Genomic DNA, 19,588 nt, shown 5'->3' with positions numbered 1-19,588 from the left:
AAAGAGCATTTTATTAATAAAAATTTTTGTTTAATATTAAAGTTATAATATTTTAATAATTTTAGGCATATTAGATTTTTTTTTCTGAATAAATTTTGACAAAACAAATAATTGGAATCGTCTATGAGAATTTGCAATTCTCACACAATTCCGACACAATTCCGACACACGACTGTGAGAATTGTAAATCCGAAACAATTCCGACACAATTCCGACAGACGTACGACAGTATATTTTTATATTTTGTATTTAATATGAAAAAAAGCATTTTATTAATAAAAATTTTTGTTCAATATTAAAGTTATAATATTTTAATAATTTTAGGCATATTAGTTTTTTTTTTTTTTTTGAATAAATTTTGACAAAAAAAATAATTGGAAACATGGGAAACCAAATACATGGTTTCATTACAAATTACATTCGAGTTATAAAAATACCAAATACGTGGGAAACTGATTAAATGTATTAGTTTTGAAAAAAAAACCAAAAAATGATAATTTTCTAATAAAATAATTTTAAAAAAATCTAATATGCCTATAATTATTAAAAGATTATAATTTTATTATTAAACAAAAATTTTTGCAAATCGCAAATTCTCACAGACGATTCCTGGCTGAGAACAATCAGCGCCAAATTGGCGAATTTGAGAAGCTCGAGGTACAGGACATATTTTGTCCCATTTGGCCTATCCCCCACTACAGGGAGTTGACTCTCCTTCTTTCTAGTCTTCTTGGGCAAAAGGCACTGTTGTCACACTTATCTATTTTTAAGCAACATACAGTGTTTCAATATTTCCTTTTGTTTACCCATTAATAAAAATGCACAAAAAGATTAAAAAATTCGGATCATTCAAGATGTTCATATACTTATGTTAATTTCCATTGTAACAAATTTAATTTTTTAACTTTAATATTATAACTTATTTCAATACATTAGTATAAATTTGTAAAGGTACCAATAACGTGAAAGGTAAATAAATTAGGTATCTTGTCATGCTGTCATCTTGGCAGATTAAGAAGGCGGTAAATTCAAACCAAAATAAAAAGTTTTGTTTTTTTAGTAAAAAGTAATTGATTCTAATTACAATGAATTAAAAAATCTACCTAATGAACGAGAAAAAGTATTAAAATCACGATGGATGATGAAGCAGCTCAAGCTGTCCTCCTTAGAGGCATGGAAGGTACACAATACATCACAATACAGAGAACTGAAGTAAGTGACAGTGAATCATTGGAAAATCAATCGTATATGACAATTAATATGGTTACTGACATGATCAATGGAGTTGGTACTGAATACAATACTGCAACCCAGTATTACGCAGCTGATGATCTTCTTAATCACGATGTAAGAGAGGTATAAATTTCGGTAAAAGTTTTATATTTTTTCACCGATCCTATGACATTAAGTTAGTAAAATTAATGAATTATTTTTTCTTGTCCGAAGGAGGACCGGAAATTAGCGTCAGCCTTAGTAACAGTTCAATTTCAAGCACAACATAAACATCAGCAAACTCAACCTGAAGCTGATTCATCTTTGCCTGATGTCTCTCAGCTTGCAACACTAGACGCTGTAAATACTTATGAAATTCAATCAATTCCAGTACCAATCACTCAGCAAACAACGCCGCCAGTCCATGCAGCTATGCAACCATTTAAACGAATTAATCACCATGTCAAGCAAGAATTTATTAATGTTAAAAGTGAATATGATATTGATATTTCAGCTGATAGCAGTGAGGATGCTAATCCAAGCTCCGGACGTAAAAGATCACTACCTCATAAAAAACGAATTGCGAGAAAGCTCAAACAACATAATAACAAAAATCCAACTAATAAAAAAAATACTGCAAAAGTCGTTGACCAAGAAATCATATCAATCGAAGCTAATCAAGAGATTATAGTTCAATTGTTCAAATGTGAAATATGCGAAACTGAATTTGGTGGCCAATTAAAATTTTTCGAACATTTGAAATCTCATTATGAACCAGTTAAACAAGAAACGAAAGTTGTACAAATAACAAACTCTAATATGATAATTTCCCCATTACAAAACATTCAAACTATGGAAAATAATGAAGTGGAAGAAGAATTCAGTGAACCAGAAGATTTGATGGAGGGAATACGAGGTGTTGTTGAAGAAACTGGAGCACACATCGATGATGAAGCAGAACCATCATCACTGAATGGTGTTGATACTTCATCCACATTATGGTCAATAACCGATGTAGTACAATCGGTTAATCAAGAACAATTAGAACGGTCGACAATCAATGAGCAAAATTTACAATCTGACGCACTTGTTGCTGGAGAGATAACAAAAAAAAAAAAAACGGCTAAGCAGAAAAAAACTAAAGATGATATGACCTGTCCACAGTGTGATAGATCGTTTCATCATAAAAACAGTTTGATTTATCACTTGAGATCACATACAGGTGAAAGGCCACATCAATGCGAAGTATGTGGCAAAAGTTTTTTTGCAGCAAGTGCTTTAAAAGTACATAAGCGACTTCATAGTGGTGATAAGCCATACAAATGTGAAGATTGTGGCCGACATTTTCGCCAATGGGGAGATTTAAAATACCATTCAATGAGTATCCATTCTGAGCAACGTCAATTTCAATGTGAATATTGTGGCAAAGATTTTGCCAGGAAATATTCACTAATTGTTCATCGTAGAATTCATACTGGTGAAAAAAATTATCGTTGTGAATATTGTAATAAAACGTTTCGAGCAAGTAGCTATTTACAAAATCATAGGAGGATACATACTGGTGAAAAGCCACATCCTTGTACTGTTTGTGGTAAACCATTTAGAGTGAGAAGTGATATGAAAAGACACATGCAGACTCATAATAGAGGCAGAACTGAGAGACCAGCCAGTCGATCTGCTTCTAGCAAAAATATCGCAAATATTAATGAAAATGATAAAAATGACAATGCAAGAACTATACAAGATCTTGTCCAGGAATTGAAGCTCGAGATTGAGCCAAATAACGTTGTTGATATCGTTTCACCTGAGGATAATCCGGAAAGTATTTTACCACATGAAGGAGGACAAAACTTGGAATATTCAGTTGTTTCTGCTCAAGAAGAAAATAATGACAGAGATCCATTAGAAGCGGTTAGAACTTCTGATACTTTGTGAGTATTTGAAAATTTTTTTACATATAATATTTTCTAAATGAACTTCTTTTACAATTTAAGGCAATACTTCTTCATGTAACTGAGGAATTTCTATTTTGTCGAATTGTTGATTGATTAACGAAAAAGATTTTTTTTGATGAAAGAAAAAATTAATAAACGCAATACCTTCATACTGTAACTATTTTTAAGTACTATCTGACGGAGGCCTGTTCAAAAAATGGTCTAGTTACTTTTCAACTGAAGTATTTGCCTTAAGAATCCCTCGATGAGCGAAAAAATTCACTAGTGAGGGCGTTCACAAGGGAAACGCTCTTGAATGGGTATAAAGTGAAACGAAAGTTGTCCTGTTTTACTGGTAAAGTCGGTATTTTTCTTTACGTAAAAATTTAAATAATAATGGTATTTTTTCGTATAGAATAACCTAGATTTTACCGGCAAAACTCGGCGATGGATGATTTCCTTCCTAGATGTGAGGTCTTTTGACGGAAACATTCAGAGTCCTCTGAGGATAGATTTTGCATGAAAATTTTTACTATAAAATCCTTATAATTTCGGTCCCGATAGAAGGCGAACACTCCACAACCGATCAACAGGGTTGCCAGACGTCCAGAATTGTCTGGATTCTTCCAGACATTTTAGTGGCTGTCCAGAATCCAGATTCTGTATCATTTTTTTCCAGATTTTTTAGATTTTTCAGATTTTTCATTTTATTCATTTATATTTTAATCTTTCGCTAAACTTTTACAGATACCGATAAAAGATAACAACTAAAAATTACCTACAAATTAATTTGGACCAATCACAATCATATTATTATGGTTTCCATGTTTGTGGCGGGATATTAAATGAGCAGAAATTTTTTGTCGAAAACCATATTTTATTATTCATATGGTATCTAAAAATTTCAAAGGTTGATTTTGAATTGAAATTTTATAATATATAATATATTCGGTTGTAATCAGTTAGCCGACAATTGACGGGCCGACATAAAACTAATGATTGTAATCGATTGTAATCGATTTGTACTTCAATGTAATGTATTTGTAACCCCCCTCATTAATTGTAATTAATTAATTAAAATTCTATGTTGCACTTAGCCGACAAATTATAAGGAACAGCTGTAAAAATTAATTTATGATTGTATTTTATAGGAAATCATTTGTACATTCCAAATAAATATTTGTAATGTTTGTCCGAGGTCAACTTTTTTTTTAATTAATTAAATAAACATTTAATATTAATTGCCTAATTAAAGTTGTACGGCGCATGCGCGTAGGTTTTTTTTTCTATATAGTGTATCAATTGAGATGACAGCTGTAAAAGATGGCGGCGGATGTTTATTTACAATAAAAATTTTCAACAAAAAAAACAACAAACAGCTTAAAATTTACTCTAACAATATAATGTTTAAATTGTTTTAGTAAATTGCTGTTTGTTGTTGAAAATTTTTTATTGTAAATAAACATCCGCCGTCATCTTTTACAGCTGTCATCTCAATTGATACACTATATAGAAAAAAAAAATCTACGCGCATGCGCCGTACAACTTTTATTAGGCAATTAATATTGAATGTTTATTTAATTAATTAAAAAAAAAAGTTGACCTCGGACAAACATTACAAATATATATTTGGAATGTTCAAATGATTTCCTATAAAATACAATCATAAATTAATTTTTACAGCTGTTCCTTATAATTTGTCGGCTAAGTGCAACATAGAATTTTAATTAATTAATTACAATTAATGAGGGGGGTTACAAATAATTACAAATACATTACATTGAAGTACAAATCGATTACAATCGATTACAATCATTAGTTTTATGTCGGCCCGTCAATTGTCGGCTAACTGATTACAACCAATATATTCATTTAAATTTTTAATCTAGGATAGCTATAATATATGTATGATTCTTCTTTATTAACCTTATCTACTTTATTATGTGGACTATATCAAGAGGCACGGTAGTGCCTCGCGTCAAGTATGAGAAAAAAAAAAAGTGGGAGAAATACCTATATTCAATATTAAGTAGCAATATTAATATTAATGTTAAAAAAAAAAATTAATATATTTTTTTTTACATATTAATAAATGATAAATGGTAAAAATATATATTTCTACCATGCCTATTAGTGCAAAATTTTCTCCTATTAATTTTTTAAAGATATTTATTAATATGTAAAAAAAAATATATTAATTGCTAATAGGTATATTCCGTGTTTTACGCTCTAAAAAATTTAATAAAATGCTAGGGTTTTTAATTTTTTCTATATTTCAATATATATACATAATTTTTTCATACTGCTACATGCCTCTATCATGTCTACTTACATATAATCATATCTACTCATTATTAATTCTAGTCATAATCATTTACATGTCATCATAGGATATATTAATCATTGCAATTTTTTGATATTTGCTAGATTGATAATGATTGTTTTATCTCATCTGATGATAACTCAGATTTTGCTCAGCCCCCTCCAGACTTCTCTTTTAGACTGTCTGGCAACCCTGCCGATCAATCATTATTAAGCATCGGCCACTCATCAAGAATTTTCTCATTGGTTTGTAAAATTGGATTATGCTTAACAATGCTGAATAATGATTGGTCGATTGTTGCATGTGTTCTCTCTATCAGGGGAAAAACTATAAGGATTGTAAAGCGAAAATTTCAATGCAAAATTTATCCTTTGGGCTTCTTTTGAACATGGCATTTGATTATTATTATTAATGATGTGTGTTGCTACTTGCTATATAAATGAAGTGACACAAAGCAAAAAAGAGGCAAAAAGCCTGTAAAACTTGCATAATTGTTGAATATATTTGAACAGTAACACAGGAAAAAAAAATCTACTAGTTTCAACTACATTCACTTAAAAATTTTCAATTGTACATATTTTATTTTGGGTATTCAATAACAACAAGAAATTATTTCTTAATTATGTACGCAGTTGTAATTGACAACATTACCATCAATTAATGGAAATAAAAGTAATATTTGAATTTTATTTGTTGTGTTTTGCCTTTTCAAATACCCATATTGAATCACATTAGGTACATTAAAATTAAATCAATTTATACATTGAATAGCTATCGACGCTTTTATGATTCAGTTATGAATTCGACTATTCGCACCCCGATCCTGTTTTTTCGTGGTAATGACTGGTGTTATTTTGTAGTTATGAATGATGTTTTCTCGCTGTAATTGATGATGTTCAGGATTTCCAGATACTTGACCATGGAGATCAAGAACATGTAGACCACCATGTACTTGACACGCTCTCTCGCCATCTTCTCCATTACAGACTAGAGTGGGTATAAGCCTTTTTTTCTTATCTACATCTTTTCCTTAGCCGCTAGGTATTTTACTTAGCTCCTAGATCTTTTACTTAGTCTTAGTTATAGCAAAATACACAATATCTACATTATTTTATGTTACAAGGGCAGTGGGAATAATGTGTGAATTTCCAAAGCGTAAGAGGGGTAGTGCGCTTTTTGGAAATTCACACATTATTACCACTGTCCTTAGTAACATAAAATATAGTTTGTTACATGTGCCCAATCAGAGAGCCCGCTCACAACTCATTTGGAGGGGAAACACTCGCCAAGGCTCGTGCTTGCCCCTCCAAATTCGTTGAGAGCACACTCTCTGAGTGGGCACTTGTAACGAAATATACTATTACCAGTCGAATTTTTCCTTTGGCTACATCTTTTCCTTAGCCGCGATTGCAACGAAAAAGTTACTATTATCACCACTAACTCTGAAAAAAAATACAATTTACTGATTAAATAATTGAGATAATAACAGTATTCACCTATCATTATAATTGACTATTTTTTTTAGACTAAATTATGTTTTTTTCTTTCAATATAATTATAAATTCCGTGTTTACGTTGGTTTACGTTTTGTTACTTTTTGCTTATACATAACAGTGCTGACACTACAAAAATATTACATTCACTATGATAAACTACGCCCATTTTTGGGGGACCGCACACGTCAGTGTTGGGTAAATGGGCGATTTCCGCAGTCCGATCCAGTCCGATCATATTGGGAAACGCACAATTCACCACGACGTCTGGTGGTAAATTTCTGGAAACTATTTCATACACCCATTCATATGTGGTATACACAGTATATGTGCTAAATTAATAAACGAATAATATTTTTACAAATTGTTTAAAAGGTCTGGTACAAAATTTTCCGCAAAATTGATTAAAAAAAATAAAAAACAAGACTTTACGTTTCTGGGTGCAACAGTAATTCCAGGAGAAATAGAGATCTGAGTTTCTATGCATTTTTGAGGTTAGACAAACAACAACCTGTCAAAGTAAAATCACATTTTGATAATATATCAAGTGGCAAACACATGATACTGCATGATACTCATCACTTGAATCAATTTTTACACCAATACTTGTAATATGTTCCGCATATATAATACGATTTTCTTCAAGGGAATTTCGTGAGGAATTCGTTTTTCGTGCCCATGAAAGTATATACTCAATAGTTAATAACATTTTTTTAATAAACAATAAAATTCAATGTTAATGGGATATACTCGGGTGTGTGTATTTAGTTTCTTTTTTTGCCGACTGCTTACAGCGATTGGCCACGCCCACAGTGCGTTTCCCAATATGCATGGAGTTTTATGTAGACCTCCATGCATATATGTAATACTCCTATATTGCTAACGTCCTATCTCTACAATAAGTGGATTTCCTGCATGGGCTACGGTCAGCGTTGCCATCTCTGAAAACAGCAATATGGTATGAAGTAGGGGAAAATATGGTAAAATGGACACCATTATGGTATCGATGGAAATTTTAAATTTTTTATTGAAATAAATTAAATGAAACCATGCAGTTAATTTTTTTTTTATCATTATTTATTTATTTAGTCATATTTACTTATTTTTATTAATATAATTATTTATTAATAATGACATTTTTCATATTAATTTTTTTTAATTTTTATCATACGAATTTATAGTACTCTTTAATGTAAAATATATTTTTATTTAAAAAAAATATATATTGTTTAATTTTTTTTTTTATTAAAATTTTTAGTTTGTATCAAACAAAACTCCCATTAACTCATCATCATCATCATCATCAATATAATTTCCTTTTTCTTTAATATTTGGTTTATCATACAAAGTACTTGTAGTCATACGTGGAAGCATTTTTTTGGATAGCTTAAATTTAATGCAATTTCCATTGGAAAGAACATGTTGACTAGCTAATAATATTCCACGCATTGTTGGTACAGCTAATTTATTTCTTATTTTTGTTTTAGCCAAGTTAATTTTACTGAAAGTTCTCTCACTATCAGCATTTGAGTGTAGGAGTGCTAAAATATTTAACACACACTCAGATAAATTTTTATACAAATATTCATCACCATCATTTTTTAAGCCCATTACATATACCCAAAAAGTATCACACATTACAACATTTTTCATCAACTTCCTGTGTAAGTGTGTGCAAGTATTGGGGACCAATCAAGAGATCTCTCTAGTCTTCTTGATTGGTAGCAAGGAGGAAGTATGTCTACCAATATGAAAAAAAAATGTTACTGTTTGTAATTAAAAAAAAAAATTTCTGATTTTTTGGTGAAAAAACTAAATTATGGTAGATGGTAAAGTCGTTATGGTATATGGTATGGAAGATCAAAATATGATAAACATACCATAATTATGGTATGGTTGGCAACGCTGGCTACGGTGCAGACACTATCGTCTTCCTTGTCGTGTGCCTACCAAAACGACGCGCGCATGTGACATTCGAAGAACGTCGGATGCTCACTCACACTCAAGAAGACTAGAAATACAGGAGGACTTAGGGTGCGTTCCGTGGCTATCCAGTCCGTACGAACTTCAAAATGGCGACGAAAAAAATGAAAATTCTAATAATGTTAAAAGTTACTATGATACATCACTATAGCCAAAGAGAAGGCCAGAGATTTATAATAACTTAAAATATTAAGTATTAGTATTTTTTTCAGGTTTAAGTTGACAGAGTTTCTATTTAATTATTTTAAATCTGTCGAATAAATTGGCTAACGTCAAATTTGATCAGATATTTTCAAATGAAAAAAAATCAGATCTACCACAACAAAGGATCAAAATATTTCCAAACTCCGCCATTTTGAAGTTCGTACGGACTGGATAGCCACGGAACGCTCCCTTACTCCCTATCTCGCCTGTATATAAAGCCGTAATATGGCGGAAGTCGGGGCGCTAGAGGGCGGTAACGTGTACTTTATCGCTTTTTTAATACGCACAATACAAACATACTCTAACAAACTCTAACATGTGTATAATGCTCTATTAGTGTTTGTCAGAGTATGTTTGTATTGTGCGCATTGTAAAAAAAAAGCGATACAAGTCGCGCACGTTACCGTGTTACTACTAGCGCCCCTCAATTATGCGGCGACCGTATAGCGATACGGTTTTTTGAGGCAAGTTCGTCCTCCTGTATTTCTAGTCTTCTTGCTCACACTACTACATTTGATGTAAAAATTTTTGTTTGCACCAATACAAATAAATTTAACAATTAGATATAATAGTGTGAGTGAGCTTTCGACGTTCTCCGAGTGTCACATGCGCGCGTCATTTTGGTAGGCACACGACGAGGAAGACGATAGAGTCTGCACCGTTGCCCATGGAGAAAGAATCGAGCCTTGTTATCAATATAGGAGTATTACATATATGCAGTCCGATTCACAGGGCAAATTTTTTACAATTTAGGGCTTTTTTTTGCCGCTGATAGCGCTTGTAAAAATTTTTTTTATATAGATTATACATACAAAAGCTTCACAAGCGCTGCCAGTGGAGGAAACACGCCCTAAATTGTAATGCCCTGTGAATTGGACTGCCGAGTTATTTACATTACATGCATATAACTTGTAATTCACGTAAAAAACGTAAATAATGGAAGGAACCCATACCTAGCCCTACCTGACGCCAACTAACCTGTTGTTGTAAACAAAAAAAAACATATGTCAATGTCATCTAGCTTTTTTTGAGAATAAATACAATAATAAATAAATGAACAAACGATCATGATTATTAGATGAGTTTATATAATACAGTTCATTATAATATTATAATCAATAGCATTAACAAAAAAATTTAGTAACATGTGTGCCAAAAAAAGCAAAGTTAGTTTAAAAATAAGCATGATTTTTGCATATTAATTTTTTTAATAACTACGATCATTTAACTGAATGTGAATAAATTTATCGTTTTTTTAATTAACTTGAAAATGACTTATAATACATTTTCGGCTAGTCTTATAATTAAAAAATTTTATACGACTTTGCATTAAGGTTGTTTTCAAATGAAATTCCCGTAATTTAATTTTCGTTTTATTTTTTTTAATGTTTAAATGAAATAATTATCTATTTGGTGGAATTTTTTCGTAACTTTCCTCTGCGTCAAAATCCAGATAATTAGTGTCAAAGTTGACAACTTTAACACGCAAGCATAGGGAGTATAGGTACGTTTGCGCTTGTACTTTTAAAACTCTTAATTTAAATTTTGATTTTTTTCTACAGATTTGTACACTTTACAAATACGAAATCAATGAAAAAAAAATTATCTATTTCCTCAGTGCCGTTTAAAAGATATTGGCTAATTACTTTTTTAATTTACGGGTTTCAGCCGGCTGAATTACATTGAAAATTTGGGGTACGTTCCAATACCGCCGTTCGGTTTTATTCTTCTAGCTCTATCCTTCTCTCTATCTCTTCTGGCTCAATCTTCCATCTCTTCTTCTATCTTTCTCTTACAAGAAATGTACGGTTTTGGAACTTCCCCCTGCATGTTTATTGCTGGAGTAGCATTAGTGTCTGTAAATATAAGCCGGCAACACTCACACTACTATGACGCATCAGTTAAGTGAAAAGATTTTAGGCATGCGGGGGCACTATAATTTTTTTATTTAACATACGTTTGTAAGTACCCTTGTGAACCCAAAACGTCGCCCGGTTATGCGATTTAAAAACAACCTTAACCAAGAATTTTATATTAGTATTACACGAGAAAAAAATAATAATTTTTTTGTATCAGATATTTATTAATTACATATTATATATTTATTTGGTGTTCTGTAGAAAAAGTTATAATATCTTCATATTATCTTTAGTAAATTATTGAAATATTAATTATCTGATAAGCACAGAGTTTTTTTTGGGGTTTTATACTTAAGCCAAATTTTTATTCAGCTATTTAAAATATTTATATATTTGAATTTAACGACGTTTAGTATTATTTTTATTTAAACAACTATAAAATACATCTCAAGTAGTCTTTCGATTTTTAACAGTCACATGTAACATTGAATTAAATAAAATAATAATAAGATCGAATAAAATTAATAATTTATAATTTTTATATTAAAATTGTTTATAATTTTAACACCTGACATTGTTTAAAATTTTTTTCAAAATAACCAAAGAACAAATTTATGCTAATTAGAGAATATAATAATAATAAGAATAACAACAAATAACAATAAACATCGAGAGTAATGAAAACATAAAACATATGTTTGCAAAATGGCTACGAAATACATAGTTCCAGACTCTCCACGGCGAGGCGCGCAAGTCGTGTAATTTACCATGTACAAAACAAGGTGTAAATTACATGTAAATTACATTGTAAATTACAATGGGTTTCATACCTACCCAACACTGCCACCCGCAGTCCAATTCACAGTGCAAACTTTTTACAATTTAGGGCTTTTTTTTGCCACTGATGGCGCTTGTCAAATTTTTTTTAAATAGATTTCACATACGAAAGCTTCACAAGAGTTGCCAGTGGAGGAAAAAAGCCCGAAATCGTAATGCTCTGTGAATACGGGTGCCGTATTCAGAGGATGTTCTCATTAGGGCTTTTTTCTTCTGATGGCGGCGCTTCAAATACTTTTTGTCAGAGTTCTGTATGAAAGGTACTCTATGAAAAGAGAGCTCATTTTTATGCTGCAGTCCAATTCACAGGGCATTACATTTTAGAGCTTTTTTCCTCCACTGGCGGCGCTTGTAAAGTCTTGTATATGAAATCTATATAAAAAAAATTTTACTAGTGCCATCAACGGCAAAAAAAAGCCCTAAATTGTAAAAAATTTGCCCTGTAAGGTCCGGTTTTTTCGTCCAACATTACAGTTAAGGAGGTTATGCAGAAATTACTCTTTTTTTTTTAAATATAATGAGAATGTTCTGAAATTTTGTACACGTGTAGATCTTTTCATTCTGAATACAACGGTATAATTATTTTCTTATGTTGATCGGTTAAATTTTTTGTAATTAATTATTGATAATAATATTTAACATTGGCTCTTATGGAGATTTCAACCATTTTTTTCGGATAGAAAAAATGATGAAAAAGTCTTGAAAAAAATCACACATATACTAGAAACCGAGTTTTATCAATTGCGCGAAAAATTTTCATATATTGATCGGTCAATTAATGAGAAATTAATTATAAACTTTACAAAAATTAGATGTGGCAACGTATGGCATGTTCAAACACACACACATACCCACATCCCATATATTGTATACGGGGCGCAGGCGCTTTTCACTTTATTTTTTCACAGTGTAGCCAGATTTTAGTTTTGTTTGTGACGTCAGAAGCGCCCCGCAACACCCGCAATGAATTTGTGCATAACCTCCTTAACTGATCATTAAAAACTCTAACTGAGCATTAACTAACTAAGCATTTACCTTTTACCAGTCGGGGAAACTTATGTTGAAATTCAACTCTAGATGTCAGGCTGTAGAGGTTCTTCAATAATAAAAAAAATCAACATATATATATATTATATAAATAAAATATTAAGTTGTTATTGTTATGACCAGAGCCGGGAAGTTCGTCTGTTATTTCAGCTTGCCGTAAATACCATGGCAACATGGTGAAATATAGATTAAAAAAAAAGACGATCTGAACCTCGTACATGGAAAAAAAGGCCTCAAAAAATGGCCTCAAAAAATGGCCTTTTTTTTTGGCCTCTTAAAAATGGCCTCAAAAAATGGCCAAAAGAGGCCAAAAACATAAGGCCATTTTTTAAAGCCATTTTTAAGAAACTAAAAAAAAAAAAATAAGGCCATTTTTAAGGCCATTTTTAAGAGGCCAAAAATATAAGGCCATTTTAAAGAGCCATTTTTAAGAGGCCAAAAAAAATAAGGCCTTTTTTTGAGGCCATTTTTTCCATGTACGAGGTTGAGATCGTCTTTCTTTTAAACTATATTTCACCATGTTGCCATGGTATTTACGGCAAGCTGAAATAACAGACGAACTTCCCGGCTCTGGTTATGACATATGTGAAATTATAAACATAAAAAAAAATTTTATAAATATTTATAAAATGTAAATGTAAAAAATTCATTCGTATGAAAAAATTTTTTAACTCTTCTATTTTTAACACAAAAAAAAAATGCATTAACGGACGACCTTTGGTCTTTTATCAATTGGAAATTGAAAATTTCCAAAACTTCGGTGGGATGGCGCGTTTGGTTACATCATTTTTGGTCCAATATTATTCACAATTATTATATATGCAACAATATGCAATATGTATAACAATTAAATAAATTAAATAATTAAATTCTTAACCCTACAATTATTTATGATAAAAAAGATAATGCTTTTATTGTCAATAAAAACACCGCCATCTATCATTCAGTTTTTACACTAATACGCTTTTGTAATTTGTATGGGGAAGACAAGGGAATTATAGAAAAATCACTAAAATTCCGTGCTGCTACCTGACGCTGAATTTCGACAACTATTAAAAAAATTATCAAATAACCACTATCGCAATTGTTTAAATCTTTGTTAATTAATTAACTAATCAATAAAAAGAGCTCGTACTACCGTCAAAAAATTCATTGAAACATTTTCTACAAGTTACATAGATAAAAATGGTCAAGAAATAACTCTTTTGTGGTTTATTTCATTGTATAAAGCACTTATTCGGTTTTTTTTTATAAACAATTGCTGATTCTAAGTAAACTAATTGTTGAAAAAATTTCGAGTATAGCCTTGGTTGTAGATTTCGGCACGAATAATCCATTAAAACTAAGAAAAAACAAGTAACATGATTTTTGAAAAAGTTGTGTAAGGTATATAAAAAACAGATATTGGTTTTTTTTAAATAAATAAACGAATTTAACAAATAAAAATAAAATAGACCTTTAATAATGTCAATTTCGTTTCGTACTTTATTCTGTCAAATTTTCGCATCCATGATTTTTGCTTAGTTTTCTTAATATTTCGCTTCGAATATTTTTGGCAAATTTTCTTTTGTCATTTATAGTTTCATTATTCATTTTAAAAATTTTACTTTCATCAGAGGCTGTGGCTTTTACTAAAATCTTTCATTTCAGCCTAATATCAGGTGTGTTCGTTCACTTTTCACACCGAGCGTATGCACGGAGCGTATGCAAGGAAGCGCTAGCGTTTTGCGGTCATTTGAAGAAACTTTAGCAACTAAAATTTACTATTTATTTATTGCTATTCGTTTTTTCCAGTTCTTTCGCTCTCTTTCATTATTATTAATTGGTAATTTGTTCTTGCGTCTGAGAAAAAATTATTAAATTAACAAAATTAACACAATGACTGAAAATAACGAATGTTTTAGTAAATTTTAGTTACTAAAGTTTCTTCAAATGACCGCAAAACTCTAGCGCTTCCTTGCATACGCTCCGTGCATACGCTCGGTGTGAATAGTGAACGAACACACCTATCAACAGTCTATCTCAATTATTAAGGAAACTATGAGCGGGATTCTTAAAAAGTGTACAGAAAGCAATACTAGGTGGGGCGCTTCGCGCCTATCCCACCTCCGTAAAATTATTATTATGAAAAATTTTATAGATATCAATAAATTCAATACATATTAATTTTATGGATTAAAAATAAAATCAAGTTGTAGGTTATGTTTCTTGTTATTGTTGACAGTTGCTGGATGTTGTTGACTGTTGGAGTGTTGCTTTCAATTTAATCATTATATTATTATTATTATTATTATTATTATTATTATTATTATTATTATTATTACTATTATTAAATTTATGATTGTTATTTTTATTAAATTTATTATTTTAAACTTCATTAATTAGCTTTTTGTTTATTTATTTTGCAATGCTCATATAATAAATAAATGACATTACAAACATAATGATTATTAATTAATTATTTTTACTTTTTTAACTTAATAATTATTATGTAATAATTATCTGTTCGCTTTGATTATCCATATGTTGTTAATGGTACTTGGTAAGTTGTTGCAAATTTTTTCTCCAATGAGTTACCAGATGAATGTCTGTTCCGTCTACCATATTCATTCATATCAAGTCTATCTTCATTAGCTGGATGGTTTTTGTAATCAGTACCTTCAAGTACATTAACAGACAAACATATTTTTTCAACAAATTTATTACCAATGATTTTTTTGGGTCCACGAGAAAATATTGGGGCAAATTCTTTGCTTAAATTATAATGATTATTGATTGAATCATTTAAATTTTTGATCATTAATTCAGTAAGATGTTTTCTTGGTCTTGTATGATTTGGAATCATTTCTAAAATTCCGTTAAAATTATTTATTTGCCAAGAAGTTTTTGCAATTTTTTAATTTTGTCATTTCACGTAATTCAGCAATCGTAAATACTGCTTGAAGTGGTCCTCTTCTACCAATCATCCATACTTTTTTAATTTTAGTTTTAGATAACTGTTCCAATGGATGAGCAGTTATATTTGTTTTCTAAAATTAATAATTAATATTAAATAAAATTAAATATTATCAAATAAAATTTATGACATTTGCTTTACACCTTTTTTTACTTACTGCAAGTTCCTCAATTACAGCTAATAGCATTATGGCAACATCAATAGCAACATTTCCTTGACCAACAACAACAGCTTCTCCAACATTAAAATTCATTTTTAAATTTTTATCACATGGAAGCCCATTGTACCATCCAACAAATTGACGTCTTGATAAAACATTCGATAAATTTTCAACAGGTATACCAAGTGATCAATTTTCTTCAGCTCCATATGTCTACATTAATAAAATAAAAAAAAATTTAAATTAATCATCTTAATCTTTTAATAAAATATATATCAATTTATTTTTACCAATAATACAGCATGATAATTTTCTTGAAGTTGTTTAACAGTAACATCTTTTCCAATATCAGCATTGCAAAAAAATTTAACACGTGAATTAACAGCATTTTTTTAAAATGTATTTATGACATTTTTAAAATCTGGATGATCTGGAGCAACACCAAAACGAAGAAATCTATATGGAACAGGAAGTCGTTTATAAATATCAATACATATCAACATTAACATTACTCGGTGACTATATGAACCAAATTCTTTTTTTCTATTAATTAACAATCATTTTATATATTATTTTTTTGATTTATTACTTTTAATAATTGTTGAGCTGCATAAAATCCAGCTGGTCTCAATCCAACCATGCAAACTTTGGGAACGATAGCTTGGATTTTTTATTTTTTTAATATATTTTTCAACATCACACGACGCCGACAAACTGAAAATATTATTTAAATATAAATACCTATAATTATAAAATACACTTTAAAATTAAAATATGAATACACACTTATTAAATGTTAAGAATAATTGTTTAATAATGCTGTCTGTTTTCCAGAATTTTCTGTATACATATTTTTTATTATATTTTTTTGGTTATATAAATTTTTTTTTTTGGTTAATATTTATGATAAATATTTATATTCAACACTAAAGACATCTAGTACCCAAATATCAAAACTTTACTAAAATACAGTCGGTAATTTAAAGTCTCCATTAGCTAACTAGCAGTCAAATTTTTTAAATGCTCAGTTAACTGTAATGTTGGACGAAAAAACCGGCCCTGAATTGGACTACCGAGCTGGGGTTCACATTGATGTATATATATACTATTTAAGAAAATGATCAATATACTTGAGTTCTTATACATATTGCAATTTTACACAATTTAGGGCTTTTTTTTGCCACTGATGGCGATTGTCAAATTTTTTTTATATAGATTTCATATACAAAAGCCATGGAGGTGAATGAGGAGTGTAAGCTTTACCTTTTGACTGTGTTAAAGCATAGGGTGCATTCCTTTAATAAAAAATTTTTTTTCGTTTTGCAATTTCGCCCTGTAATACCGACTAAAAACTAGAAACAGAAACAATGACAAAAGTGATAAAATTCTCTATGTAATATCCCAGACTTTACAGTTTACGATAATGTGTGGTACGAGCTATGTGACAATAAAAAGCAATTACAACAATTAATTCTTTTTTTATTTCAGTTTGACATAAATATTGAACAGTCATTTAGATAATTTTTCCAATAATTGAAAGCCAAAAAAAATAATGTCATGTGCTAGTACTGCCACTACAAAAAACAGTTTTTTCCTATAAAATTTTGGTCGGTATTACAGGGCGAAATTGCAGAGCGAAAAAAAAATTTTTATTAAAGGAATGCACCCATAGGCTGTCGCTGAAGCCTAAATTTCGGCAGTCTAATTCACAGGGCATTACAATTTAGGGCTTTTTTTCACCACTCACGGCGCTTGTGAAGCTATTGTATGTAAAATGTATAAAAAAAAAAATTTTTACAAGCGCCATTAGCGGCAAAAAAAAGCCCTAAATTGTAAAAAATTTGCCCTGTGAATTGGACTGCGGAGTAAGTCAGTTCGAAAAACTACCAACTGCATCGCTGACATCAGCCCTGGATGAAAAATGAAGACATAACATAATATTCTTATTCACTCTAGCCTGTACAATTATGTTTAAAATACTTTCTTGGACCGTTCAGGTGTAGTTTAATTATTAATATGAATTCATTAATTGAAATATTTAATAACATCTTATTTTTTTTTATTTTTCAATAAAATTAAAGGTCATGTTATTACTCAAATTGTTCAAGGGATGTCATTTCTTGCAAATCTTTTTATAAATTTTTTAAGTTGAAACAAAAATTTTAATTTTAACGTGCTTTCAATTACACCCCTTTCAACAGTTGAATAGATAGATAAATCAATTAAATATTGTACAAAAGTTCCTTTTAGATAAATTAATTCCTAGTCTAAATTAATTCCACAGCGAAATTGTCTATAATAAATTGAAATAATTGTCGCCAATGGCTGAAGAATTAATTAAGACTATCAATTATTTTATTTAGTTACATTCATTCCTTAGATACATTTGCCAATAGTTTTTTTATTGATTATTTATGGCAAATGTTGCTAAGAAAAGAATCTAACCGAATAAATAAATTTACAATCTAAATCGACTCCACAGCCATTTGACACAATAATTTTAATTGATTATAGAAAAAATTATTGTGTCAAAATGCTGCGGAGTTAATTTAGATTATGAATCGATTTATTTGGTCACATCCTTTTCTTAGCTATTTTTGCCATAATCAATTAGTTAATAAAAAAGCTATTGGCAAATGTTGCTAAGGAAAGGATGTAACCGAATAAATAAATTAGTAGTCTAAATTAATTTCTCAGCCATTGGCCACAATTGTTTTAATTTATCCTAGGAAATATTGCTGAGGAATTAATGGAGACTAGAAATTAATTTAATTAGTTACATCCTTCCTTAAAGGCTTGTGGCCACTAGCATAGTTTTTCGACCAAGTTCTATGCCATAGCATTATGGAAGAAAAAGTTCACATATAACGGCTATAGGGCGGCGTTTTAATCGGTTTTTAAAATTGTTTCAGCTGTACCAACTTGCTTAGAAACACATAAAAAATAAATAAAAATATAACCTTTCTTATTTGGTGACAATTTGATATTTTGACAGTCAATCATCACATATATGTACTATATATGTGTAAATATGAACAAACAAATTTATTAATAACGTTAACCATTGTTGTTGTATTTTTTTAATGTTGGTTGTATCCAAAAAAACTAGTGTGAAGTTAGCGGTTCTATGCTGAAAATGCTGCGTGCAGCATTTTTCAACATAGTCCTCAGCGGCCATTTTCTAGTTAATTTTTAGTGAGATATAGTGACACAAGTGCTATGACATAGAACTTGGTCGAAAAACTATGCTAGTGGCCACATGCTTTAAGACACATTTTCCATAATTAATTAATTAAAAAACAATTGTCAAATGTTGCTAAGACATACTGTAACTATACTATTCATAATGTTAATTGAACCCTCATCAAATGCCTATATTATATTATCAAACCTTACCAATATAGCATAACAAAAAACATCACTCTGACACACAAATTAAAAAAAAATGATTTATTTATCATTTATCAATCAATAATTTTATGATTAAAAACAAATTGACAGTTCTAACCTTGTGTTTAAACTAAAACAAAAATTAACTCTATACAAACAGATTAGACACGAAAATAATAGACTTCACACA

The 19,588-nt window shown here is 30.0% G+C and overlaps 1 protein-coding gene and 1 pseudogene across 4 annotated transcripts; one reads left to right on the top strand and one right to left on the bottom strand.

The window, feature by feature from the left end:
* The first annotated feature begins 715 nt into the window (after positions 1 to 715).
* Positions 716 to 4,187, top strand: LOC122849190 (zinc finger protein 878-like). 4 transcript variants are annotated; one of them, XM_044147807.1, is made up of 4 exons: positions 716 to 969; positions 1,061 to 1,347; positions 1,447 to 3,143; positions 3,207 to 4,187. In XM_044147807.1, exons 2-4 carry the CDS (start codon positions 1,135 to 1,137, stop codon positions 3,223 to 3,225), a joined length of 1,929 nt encoding a protein of 642 aa, XP_044003742.1. In that variant the 5' UTR covers positions 716 to 969; positions 1,061 to 1,134; the 3' UTR covers positions 3,226 to 4,187. The 4 variants fall into 4 exon arrangements, with proteins under 4 accessions (XP_044003742.1, XP_044003741.1, XP_044003738.1 ...); XM_044147806.1 differs by having other exon boundaries at positions 1,061 to 1,356; positions 1,450 to 3,143; XM_044147803.1 differs by having other exon boundaries at positions 717 to 969; positions 1,061 to 1,356.
* An 11,177-nt stretch (positions 4,188 to 15,364) lies between these two features.
* LOC122850425 lies at positions 15,365 to 16,517 on the bottom strand (annotated as a pseudogene).
* Between the last annotated feature and the right edge of the window lie 3,071 nt (positions 16,518 to 19,588).

The sequence above is a fragment of the Aphidius gifuensis genome, linkage group LG2 (assembly GCF_014905175.1).
Source record: "Aphidius gifuensis isolate YNYX2018 linkage group LG2, ASM1490517v1, whole genome shotgun sequence".
In the NCBI taxonomy this organism is placed as follows: Eukaryota; Metazoa; Arthropoda; class Insecta; order Hymenoptera; family Braconidae; genus Aphidius; species Aphidius gifuensis.
This window is presented reverse-complemented; position numbering and strand designations above follow the sequence as displayed.

What these genes read in the sequence shown, in the direction of transcription:
- LOC122849190 (XM_044147803.1), top strand. Translation starts at nt 1,135, where the DNA reads ATGGATGATGAAGCAGCTCAAGCTGTCCTCCTTAGAGGCATGGAAGGT. An exon ending in TTAATCACGATGTAAGAGAG is followed by an intron (nt 1,357 to 1,446) that starts GTATAAATTTCG and finishes TCTTGTCCGAAG; the next exon opens with GAGGACCGGAAATTAGCGTC.